This window comes from Alosa pseudoharengus, unplaced genomic scaffold (assembly GCF_046254945.1).
Source record: "Alosa pseudoharengus isolate Yale_2024_CS ecotype anadromous, Long Island Sound unplaced genomic scaffold, YU_APseudo_1.1 YU_APseudo_1.1_scf_3, whole genome shotgun sequence".
Lineage (NCBI taxonomy): Eukaryota > Metazoa > Chordata > Actinopteri > Clupeiformes > Clupeidae > Alosa > Alosa pseudoharengus.
In genome coordinates, this window is record NW_027468718.1 from 10,051,485 (window position 1) to 10,063,984 (window position 12,500).

Sequence of the window (12,500 nt, forward strand, 5' to 3'; positions counted from 1 at the left end):
CCTTCAGCTCCTTGTAGCGCTTCAGCTGCGCCGCAACACAAGCAAACAAACAAACAAACAAACAAACAAACAAACAAACAAACAAACAAACAAACAAACAAACAAACAAACAAATACATGTGGAAGAGGTATCACTTGGTATCCTCATGAAGCAGGACCACAGAATCAGCAGCAGTCCCTGGGCCACTTCAAGAGTATAGGTTCCTGCTGGAAGTGGTGTTGGTGGCTGGCCAGTAGGTGGCACTCTTCCCTTTGGCCAAAAGCCACCAAACAAATATTAATCCCAATGGCCTATTGCAGTGACAGGGACACTGTACTGCAGATGTTTTCCTTTGCATGAATATTAAATTGAGGTCCTGAATCTCCATGGTTGTTAAAGATCCCATGGCACTTATCGCAAAGAGTAGGTGGTTCCCTGATTTGCTTTATTTATGTACACATACATAAAGACACAAACACATAAAAACACACACAAACAAAGACACGTAAACACACACACACTACACATGCACACACACATACATGCACACACACAACAAGCACAAACACGCACACAAACACATAAACACACATACACACACACACATGCACCCATACAAACACACCTACATACACAAACACAAGCACACACACACACAAAAAAAAACACACATAAAACACATATATACAAAAACAACCACACACTCTGCACACACTCAATTACAAACACACAAAAAAGGAACAAAGTAGGAAATGAACACAACTTTTTTTGTGGAAAAAATGTGCTGGACTGGGCAGCGGTCATATTTTGTACCGCTCTGCGGTACATCTAGTTAGCCATACTGTTGTCCTTTTTTGCTTCCATCCGCGCATGCATGTGTGTGTGTGTTACCGTGCATTGGAACTTATCGGACAAAAACACACACTTTCACGCATACTCATGCACACACACACACACACACACACATGCACTTGCACACACACACACATACACACACACATGCACAAATTCAAACACACCCACACACACAAACACACGTCAGGGGATAGTTCCTTATCTCTGTTTATCTTTCCGCCCTCTCATTGCTGTTTTCCACTCTGTGAATCTAAGTGTCAGAAAACAGGAAAACTTGAGGTTGCTCACCCACAGTATAACGTATAATATCATCCCTAATACCCAAAAACCACCTTCTGCTTTAAACAGACAGAAGTTTTTGAGTAAATTATTTGTATAGGTGGATATGGATATGATTATTAATAATAAACATTGAAATATATCTATTAATTCCAGGAATGTCGGTCTGTGTGTCTGTGTGTTCATATCACGCGCAGACATGTTGTTTTTATCACCTATAAGTCTTGTTCACCAATGCGTTCAGAGCACGGAGACAGCGTAGCCTATGTGAGACCGCAGAGCGTGTTGTTTTTATCACCTATAAGTCTTGTTCACCAATGCGTTCAGAGCACGGAGACAGCGTAGCCTATGTGAGAACGCAGAGCGTGTTGTTTTTATCACCTATAAGTCTTGTTCACCAATGCGTTCAGAGCACGGACACAGCGTAGCCTATGTGAGAACGCAGAGCGTGTTGTTTTTATCACCTATAAGTCTTGTTCACCAATGCGTTCAGAGCACGGACACAGCGTAGCCTATGTGAGAACGCAGAGCGTGTTGTTTTTATCACCTATAAGTCTTGTTTGTTGTGGAGTTCTTGTCAAACAGCTGGACAAATGCCCTGATAGAAGGACACTCTAGGTCTGGACAGAGGGCTTGAAAGCTGGACTGTCTGGACGAAATGGCACGCATAAATACATGAAGATGTACGCACACACACACACACACTCACACACATACACTCACAGGCACTTGCACACACACACACACACACACACACACACACTCACTTGCACACACACACACACACTCACATGCACTTGCACATACACACACACACAAACACTCACATGCACAAATTCAAACACACCCACACATACAAACACACGTCAGGGGATAGTTCCTTATCTCTGTTTATCTTTCCGCCCTCTCATTGCTGTTTTCCACTCAGAGGTGTGAATCTAAGTGTCAGAAAACAGGAAAACTTGAGGTTGCTAACCCACAGTATAACGTATAATATCAACCCTAATACCCAAAAACCACCTTCTGCTTTGAACAGACAGAAGTTTTTGAGTAAATTATTTGTCAAGTGTTAGAAAACAGGAAAACCCACAAACCCACAGCATGACCTACATCCCCCCACCCCTCTTTAATTTGGAAATATTCCCAGTCAGCAGAAACCACTTTCCACGTTCACCAGACAGAGATATATACATGTATAATTTACCACCAATCTACGATTCCAACCATATTGTCCAGGAACGTGTGTGTGTGTGTGTCTGTCTGTCTGTGTGTTTGTGTGTGTATGTGTGTGTGTGAGTGTATGTGTGTGTGTCTGTCTGTCTGTGTGTGTGTGTGTGTGTGTGTCTGTCTGTGTGTTTCTGTGTGTGTGTGTATATTTGTGTGAGTGTGTGTGTGTTTGTATCTTTTGAACTGTTTGTCTGACTGACCCCACATCTGACACGTGTCTTGCTAACTGCAAACTGCCACTTGGGGCACACTGAGCAGAGTGTGTACTTTACATTTCAATTTCATTTCTTGGGATTAATAAAGTTTAATCTAATCTATTAAATGTGTCACCCCTCTCTCTGTTTTCCTACACACACACACACACACACACACACACACACACACACACACACAAGCTATTTGTTTTTATTCTCATCGGGTTTTATTCTCATTAAGTTTACAATAAGTTTAAAATTTGGACCTTAGCTGTCAATCAAGTTCACATTTGGACCTTAGCTGTCCTTCAAGTTGTCATTAAGAGCCATTACATGACCTGTAGGATTGAACTAAACACACTCATATCCAGAGGTGGGCACAAATACATCAAAAACTATTTTGTTACAAACAAAAATACAAATACAAATATTGGCTCATGAAATGTAACAAAATAAAATAGAAAATACTGATGTGAAAAATGTATTTAATTAAAATACAAGTAATTAGTAATTTGAAAATACAAAAATACCCACACAATAATCATGGTATACCAACTTTTTAAAAATAAACTACAAGGCATATTATTGAAAACGTATCCCCAAGAGACCAGAAATACTATTTTCTGATTGGCTGGCAGAAGGCTATTAATTCTGTACATTGGGGCCCCTATGAAGTAGATCTAGTAAAAATAAATGTAAACAGCATCCCATATCAATGATTGAACTGACAAGAAGCAAATTTCGCAACAGTGGAATCAACTGTAACATAGCACAGTGTTTCTTAACTGGTGGGTCAGGACCCAAAAGTGGGTCACGGAACCGTTCTGGGTGGGTTGCAGAGCTTGCGGTTAAAAAATAAATAAATAAATAGGCAATTTAAAATGCTCCCTTATCAGATCTAATATTGGACCTTTATTTTGATAAACTTTATTCGTAGCCTATTGCCATTGACATAGACAATGCTTATGTGACAGGTCACGTTAGACATCATTTTAGTGGTAAACGCAATTAAGCTGCTACTCTGAATATTTGAAGTAGCCTAGCCTAGGCTCGGATATGGATTCACTTAAACTCTGGAGAAAATAGGACAGAAACCCCATTGTGTGGTGTGCAGACTGGCACATGAGAGCATGAAACCATCAAAACTAAAATGCCACATGGAAACAAGGCACCCCTGTCAAAGTCATACCTGTCGAGTAATTTGAAAGGTGACATCAAGAGTTGACTTCACAAATGTAGCCTAATGCCAAACATCTGCATGTTCCAAACAAGTATAGGCCTACAGCACTTCGCTTGTCTTACCATGGGGCTCACAATATCAATTGGCTTGAACGCGAAAAAATATATATGGGTCACGACTTTAAGCACATAGGAAATTGTGGGTCCCAAAGCCAGACCAGTTCAGAACCACTGACATGGCATACTACCCACCATCATTTCCGTAACCAATGAATGTAGAACCACACATTTAACAGGTCAGCCTCTTTTTAAACTGAACTGCGTTTCCCTTTTTTTCAACGTTCAAAGTTCTAAGGGGATGATGAAACAGAAAAGACAGATATAATGCTTTTAAGTTGTCTACAGGGTGATATTAAATTGGCAGCACAAACAAAGAAATTGGGTTTACAACCCATGTTGACCATTTTGGCTCCCTCAGTTGACTTTTCTTTTCATTTTTTCTAACTTCAGACATGTCCAGAGGGGATCGTAAAAGAGAAAAGTTGTATCTAACACTTACGTTGGTCACAATGTACAAACTACTGCAAGAAAAAGGAAAAATGGGTTTACATTTTACGCTGTCCTTCCAAAAGGGTAATGCAATTAATATTTCTATGGACAAATTGCTACTTAGGCCAACTTTAGAGCCGAATATAGGGAATTGCCCTAGGGATATCATCGGCACCCACCCTATTCTTATGGAGTAACCCCTAGGCAACAAGAAACAGCAAAGAAAAAAAAAAAACTTTAACCAACAAAACAAGGTTCTGGCCTTTGGCTCCCGGATTATGATAAGCATAGCTTATTGTAACGGTTAATATATTTAACTGAGTGATGAAATGTTGGCTTATTAGAGAAAAACGACAGAAAGAATGAAAGTATTTAAGTATTTGAAATACTCTAAACACAATCCCTCAAAGTATTTTGTTACAAACTACATTAGACTGGTTCCAATCCTGCAAAATACAAATTACAAAATATGCTAAAGTAATTAAATACGTATTTAAAATACATATAATTAAAATACTGCCATGTCTGCTCATATCCATAGCCCCCCCTCACACACACTCATATCCCCCCCCTTCTCCTCATCCCCACACACACATTCATATCCCCCCCCTTCTCCTCATCCTCACACACACACTCATATCCCCCCCCCTTCTCCTCATCCCCACACACACACTCATATCCCCCCCCCTTCTCCTCATCCCCACACACACACTCATATCCCCCCCCTTCTCCTCATCCCCACACACACACTCATATCCCCCCCCTTCTCCTCATCCCCACACACACACTCATATCCCCCCCCCCCTTCTCCTCATCCCCACACACACACTCATAGCCCCCCTCCCCTACTCATCCCCACACACACACTCATATCCCCCCCTTCTCCTCATCCCCACACACACACTCATATCCCCCCCCTTCTCCTCATCCCACACACACACTCATATCCCCCCCCCTTCTCCTCATCCCCACACACACACTCATATCCCCCCCCCCTTCTCCTCATCCCCACACACACACTCATATCCGCCCCCCTTCTCCTCATCCCCACACACACACTCATATCCCCCCCCTTCTCCTCATCCCCACACACACACTCATATCCCCCCCCTTCTCCTCATCCCCACACACACACTCATATCCCCCCCCTTCTCCTCATCCCCACACACACACTCATATCCCCCCCCTTCTCCTCATCCCCACACACACACTCATATCCCCCCCCCCTTCTCCTCATCCCCACACACACACTCATATCCCCCCCCCTTCTCCTCATCCCCACACACACACTCATATCCCCCCCCCTTCTCCTCATCCCCACACACACACTCATATCCCCCCCCTTCTCCTCATCCCCACACACACACTCATATCCCCCCCCTTCTCCTCATCCCCACACACACACTCATATCCCCCCCTTCTCCTCATCCCCACACACACACTCATATCCCCCCCTTCTCCTCATCCCCACACACACACTCATAGCCCCCCTTCCCTACTCATCCCCACACACACACACTCATACCCCCCCCCTTCTCCTCATCCCCACACACACACTCATATCCCCCCCCCCACTCCTCATCCCCACACACACACTCATATCCCCCCCCCACTCCTCATCCCCACACACACACTCATACCCCCCCCCCCACTCCTCATCCCCACACACACACTCATATCCCCCCCCCACACTCCTCATCCCCACACACACACTCATATCCCCCTCCCTCTCCTCATCCCCACACACACACTCATACCCCCCCCCCCACTCCTCATTCCCACACACACACTCATAGCCCCCCCCCACTCCTCATCCCCACACACACACTCATAGCCATAGCCCCCCTCCCCTACTCATGCAATCACACACACTCCCTCTCTCTTTCTGTTTTTTCTCCACCCATGTACGCTATGTCAGATGTCAGACCTCTTCTGATTGGCCATATGAGGTGAGAACACAGGAAATGGAGAGATTAATAGCAGAAGCTCACAGAGCTCAGAATCAGTCAGCATCAGCACAGCATGGAGATTCCTTCAGCATTTCAACTGCTCGGTGAGTGACATCTGAGTGTGTGTGTGTGTGTGTGTGTGTGTGTGTGTGTGTGTGTGTGTGTGTGTGTGTGTGTGTGCGTGTGTGACATTTCAAAGACATTAAAATACTGTAGCACAACTCAAACAGGAGTGTTATGATCGATCAATAATCAGCCTAGTTTCTCTGAGCAGTTGGCTGTTCACTCTCTGTAATTATTATAATTTTATAAAAAATAATCAATATTGACTAAAATGAGAAAGAAACAGATAAAACTGTTGAAAAGATTTACATTTGTTTACATTTACATTTGTTTATTACAGAGAAGGTATCATGAAAGGGGATAGCATCTTAACATGACAAACATATTGTAAAATGTACCAACCTATATTCTAATAGGTGCAGGCCTGTGATATACAGGAAGCCCCCTCAAACGAACCACAAGACATGCAGTTCATAAAGCTGGCATTTAAAGCCAAGTTCTTAATCAGCCATGGGTGTGTTTGATGATAATGACATCTCTCATCTGTCAAGAGCCAGCAGCACAACATCAAACAGCACGTCGGTATTTTGACAGTCAGCACTGGTACTTGATTTATAAAAACCTGTGTGTGACCAGCAGAGTACAGCCTACTGTACATGCACTGTGCACTCGCCTATTATTTGAACTCATAGGCAAACTGAACTGAAACTAATTTCACAGGTCTCATAGGCAATGACAAACAGATCTATGTCATTTACTTTCACTATTGACTCACAAGGGGTTACAATAGTAAACATTGCCTAAAAAAAAGAAAAACTTTACCCAAATAATGTTTGAATGACTGAATAAAAATCCTGCGGATAGCTTATTCATCCTGAAAATGAGTTGCCTTGGACTTGTTGTTAGGGCTGCTTACATCTTGTGACAGTGCCTCTTCACAGCTTTGCTTTACATGTGCTTTCCGCTACAGACCAGGTTTTTCTTGGTCAATGGAGTAATGCTTTTTAGTGGGTGTAAGATACATGTACTGATTTTTAGATCAAGCTCCAGACTACACTGTACGCGTATGTTCGTTCATTGACACATCTGTAGTCGCAATGTTTGATGGAAGTGGGGTGCATGGGACTTCAGTGTCCACCGCGGCACGCACATGAGTGGCCAAGCAGCAAAACGGCAAAATGACGCTTGCACTGTGCTTTGCTCAAAAAATACACAAATGCTGTCTCATTTACACATTTTGTGTCAAAATTAGGTAAAATTATGTTAGATACATTCAGATGTAATCTTTTTTTTTCAGTCAGGACTATTTGATTTAGCTGACCAGGACACCAAACTGCCATTGCATTTTCAATCTATTGTGTAGCCTACCAAATATACAAATCATATTTTATAATCACTTCATTATATATTACATTAGGTCACAAGTACACACAATAGACAGACAGAAAGACAGGCACTCACTTTAACAGATTTTATAGATACTGCATAGTGGTCCATAATAGCTTCATAATGACAGTTGTCTGTGTGTATGTGTGTGCAGAAAGCAGGATGTCATCAGCAAAAGCTATTTCCATTTCCATTTCCATTCCACCTGGGTACCACCTACTCCTGTGTGGGGGTGTTCCAACGCGGAAAAGTGGAGATCATCACCAACGACCATGGCAACAGAACCACCCCCAGCTATGTGGCCTTCACAGACACAGAGAGACTGATTGGCGATGCTGCAAAAGGTCAGGTGACCAGGAATCCCGACAACACCATCTTTGATGCCCTGCGTCTGATTGGAGGAAAGTTTGATAGTAACGTGCAGTCTGGTAGAAAACACTGGCCATTTGACGTCATTTGTGATGGAAGAAAGCCCAAAGTTCAAGTGAAGTACAGAGGTGAGACAAAAACATTTTACCCGGAAGAGATCTCCTCCATGCTCCTGGCCAAGATGAAGGAGATTGCTGAGGCCTATCTGGGACAGGAAGTAGCCAACGCCGTCATCTCTGTTCCTGCCCACTACAGCTACGCCCAGCGCCAGGCCATCAGGGACGCTGCGTTGCTGGCTGGACTGAACGTGCCAAGGATGGTCAGCGGGTCCACAGCTGCAGCCATTGCTTACGGGCTGAATAATCCCAAGACTGCTGAATGTAACGTCCTCATCTTTGACCTGGGCGCTGGCACTTGTAATGTCTCCATCCTTACCATTAAAGATGGTCTTTATCAAGTAATAGGCACTGCTGGAGACGCTCACCTGGGTCGGGCTGACTTTGATAATCGCATGGTGGATCACTTCGTGAGGGAGTGTGAGAGGAAATTTCAGAAAGACCTCAGCCAGAACAAGAGGGCACTGATGAGGCTGCGCACAGCATGTGAGATGTCCAAGAGAACGCTGTCCACCAGCTCCCACGCCAGAATTGAAATCGACTGTCTTTATGAAGGCATTGATTTCTACAGCTCCATCACCAGAGATCGATTTGAGGAGATGAACGCTGACCTGTTCAGGAGAACACTTGATCCTGTAGAAAAAGCCCTGAGAGATGCCAAGTTGGACAAGTCACAGATCCATGACATCGTCTTGGTGGGAGGTTCCTCCAGAATCCCTCAAATCCAGAAGCTGCTGCAGGATTTCTTCAGTGGAAAGGACCTGGTCAGGAGCATCAATCCTGACGAGGCAGTGGCCTACGGCGCTGCAGTGCAGGCTGCCATTGTCAGCGGAGACACGTCTAAGAACATCCAGGACATAGTGCTGGTGGATGTGCTCCCATGTTCCTTGGGCATTAAGGTGGCTGGAGGAGTTATGACCACCCTCATCACCCGCAACACCCATTTGCCATTCAAACGGACCAAGACCTTCACCACCTACTCAGACAACCAGTCTGAGGTCCTGATCCAGGTGTATGAAGGAGAAAGTGCCAAGACCAAGGACAACAACCTGCTGGACATGTTTGTGCTAACAGGGATCCCCCCGGCCCCACACGGTGTCCCCCAGATTGAGATCACCTTTGACATTGAGGCTAACGGAATTGGATATGTTTCAGCAAAGGTCAAAACAACTGGCAGAAAGATCAATATAACCATCGCAAATGACAAAGGCAGGTTGAACCAGGGGAAGAATAACAATGTCTGGAGAGAGACAAGGATTCAGGAGTATTCAGGGCTGTTGGAGGTCAAATGCACATAAACGTAGTTTACACCTATGTTTCACAAACAGTGTTTATTATGCGAGCTAGCTCTCTGTTTTGTTTAAAAGTCAACAGAAGTGATGTTACCCAGCATCGATTAGAGCACCTTTAATTTAGAATTTATCAGATTTGTTCTTTTTGTGCTTTAGCAATTTATTTGAATGCCATGCTTTCCACACATACAGCATATTAAACATTAGTTAAATCTTCAGTTCCCACTCTAAATGCAGTTCACATTTGTCTATTAGGAGTTGCCCTGTGTTGTCATCAGGTTATTTTATAAGAAATTTCATTTATTTTATGGCTTCATAATTCCATATGCCATGGTGATTAGTTTATTTGATATTGTATTGTCCTTTATTTATATTCATAGTTTCAGTTTTACACTGTGTACTTGACAAACGTTATACTATAAAACCTATTTTCTCTCTTTTATTTTGTATTTCATATTTCCATACTGTATTTGGTGTGACTGTCACACTGTGACCTCGAGACACAGAGATCTGAAAGCGTTTAACATGTAACATTAAAATACTATGTGAAGGTCTGTGTATGTGTACATGTGTTAGTGTGTGAGAGAATGAGCACCATTTGAAAGTCATTTCTGAAGGTCATTTTCTACTCTAGAACTCCACCTTGAGTGAGATGATGATCAGCTGTAAATTCCCCTGACATTTCCCCCTTACCCCATCACCTATGAATCAGTATTGCCATGAAATAGCCACAGCTGCTGATATGGCATCAATCCTAATTTAGTCCATCCTAGGCCCATGTCATGCACCCAGCACAGGTGCTGATATGGCATCAATCCTACTTTAGTCCATATCATGTACCCAGCACAAGGTGGCGGAAATCTTGACGCAAAGCTTATTCTTATCTTACACTCAATAATGTGTTGATTTTCACCATGCGCTTCTCTCCTATTAAACCCTGCGCCCAGGGGTAGGGTAATTAGCAACATACAGTAAGGTGTGGTCTGGCGCATGAACCAAAAATCGCTATCTTACACCCTCTAAAAATCATTACGCCACTGATAAAGAAAAACTTGGTCTATAGCTAAAGGCACATAAAGCACAGCTGAAGACGCCAAAACACTCCCATTACGGATTAAGAAAGAACAACCATTTTGCGCCAAGTGCCCGACGTTTGACCACATAATCGCACCATTGAATTAGCCAATGTGGACTGGTCACGCCTATAACTCTACGCCTCTGACCATCCGTTTCTGAACGCCAAAATAGAGCCCCTAGTCTCCGTCGTTCATAACCTGCTGTAAGTGATATTTCCCATATATATAGAATTCATATCTATATTTCCCCACTGTTCCTATAAGACATACAATACCATTATCCTAGAGCATATGGTTAAATTATGTTACTGCGGGTTGTCTTTTTGATTATTCCTGCAAGATTAAACAGGATATCTGCACATTTCCTGATTTATATACTTTCCATCTTTCACACAAATACGCCATTTTAATGGAGAATAAATATTCTGTTGCTATTTTCTTCACCTCTAAACCAAAACCAGTGGTCTCACTATCATCTTTCCCAGAATATGCCCCAAATAATATTGTGGTGTGTTTACATTTACATGGGTGCAGTGCCCCCCCTAGTGGACACACAGCAGAAGCCAAAACACAGCATGAACTGAACAGTTTTCTAGGAGAAAATTCACATTACCACCATCAATACTATCTGGTAACAAACTCATACATTAAGGGGATAACTAAACTGAATCCAGTTAGGTTATCAAGTTATCAATTAGGTGATCTGGCTTACCTGGTTAATTTACAATCATTATTGGTATCACTTTACTTGAAGGTGTCTACATAAGAGTGACATGACACTGTCATGAACATATGACAGTCAGGACACATGAGCCCTAACCCTAACTCTAACCCTGACCCTAACTTGTACAAAACAAAATGAAGAAACAATCAATTTTACTTAGCTCGAGTTGCTTCTAGCAGCTAATGCAGCCAGGCAGCTACAACGCATGTCCGTGACCCCAACCAGACAAACCAGTCAACAAATAAAACTCTGTGTGAATGTGTGTGTGTTTGTGTGTGTGTGTGTGTGTGTGTGTGTGTGTGTGTGTGTGTGTGTTTGCGAGAGAGAAAGAGAAGCTGAGCTGTTCTTCCCTGAGAAAATGAAGTCAGTTTTAAACGCATAGAGATGGTCATTTCTCATATCTTGGGTGGACAGTTGGTTCCTCTGGATGAGAAACACTTATCTCTGGGTGGGTAATGCCCTTTCCAGCCTACTCATAGACACACCCCCAGCCTAGGCTATTAACTGCTGTGCCATTACTGTATTTGCTGTTGATTATTGTAAACTGATGCTGTTTAGCATATCATATGAATTATGTTTTAAGTTGGTTGTTGCTGTATGGAAGTTTTATGTCTTATGCATGGATGTTTTGTGAGTATTTGGTGGTTCATTGGCTGCTGTGTAAGTAAGTTGCCTTATGTGAACATTTGCTCAGTGTTGCTCTGTAAGGACATTGTGATTGTACCTCAGTAAAGTAAAACTTATCTTGGGAAGGGGAGGGGGGCACAGAAAATGTAGGCTAGGGCCCATGACCACTTTTATCTGCCTCTGTTGACAAGGCAATTTAACAGAGAATGATTGACACACCTGGGTTAAGATACTTACAGACTGATGATGGAGTAGCAGGGCTCAGGCAAGACACAGAGCAGAGTACAGTTGGAACATGGAGCACATACAGTATGCAGCACAACAAGACAGGCAATCAAGGGGAAACCCAGCATGCACATTTATGCACTATTGCACTGCAACCTTTTCTACCTGCACCTTCAATATTACAGTCCATTTAGTTGATTTATTACTTTAATAAAACATGCAAAGTACAGTTAATAATTTCTAATTTTTAGTATGGTACAGTGAAGTTTAGTTTTCTCCCACAACATGTTCTTTGTATCTTTCAAAGAATGATTCTCTTTAGATTTATTTCTTTGAAGTACAATAAGATGAAGTCTCATATGAAATGGCTTTGTTTCTTCCTAGTCTCCTCTCCTCTAGGTTTCCCTCTC

At 42.9% G+C, this 12,500-nt stretch overlaps 2 protein-coding genes and 1 pseudogene across 2 annotated transcripts in view; 1 reads left to right on the forward strand and 2 right to left on the reverse strand.

Moving 5' to 3' along the window:
* LOC143099819 (structural maintenance of chromosomes protein 1B-like) overlaps positions 1 to 40 on the reverse strand; it is a gene marked incomplete at its 5' end in the record, with an annotated part of 22,413 nt that extends 22,373 nt beyond the window's left edge. Inside the window, one exon of the mRNA XM_076262737.1 lies at positions 1 to 40. This exon is cut by the window's left edge and continues 116 nt beyond it. Within this exon, the coding sequence (XP_076118852.1) occupies positions 1 to 40 (40 nt within the window).
* Positions 41 to 7,823: 7,783 nt separating this feature from the next.
* On the forward strand, positions 7,824 to 9,444 carry LOC143099820 (heat shock cognate 71 kDa protein-like; annotated as a pseudogene).
* A 2,568-nt stretch (positions 9,445 to 12,012) lies between these two features.
* Positions 12,013 to 12,500, reverse strand: part of LOC143100168 (zinc-binding protein A33-like) — a 20,479-nt gene continuing 19,991 nt past the window's right edge. Inside the window, exon 6 of the mRNA XM_076263136.1 lies at positions 12,013 to 12,500. This exon is cut by the window's right edge and continues 582 nt beyond it. The gene's annotated coding sequence lies outside the window, so the exon portion shown is untranslated.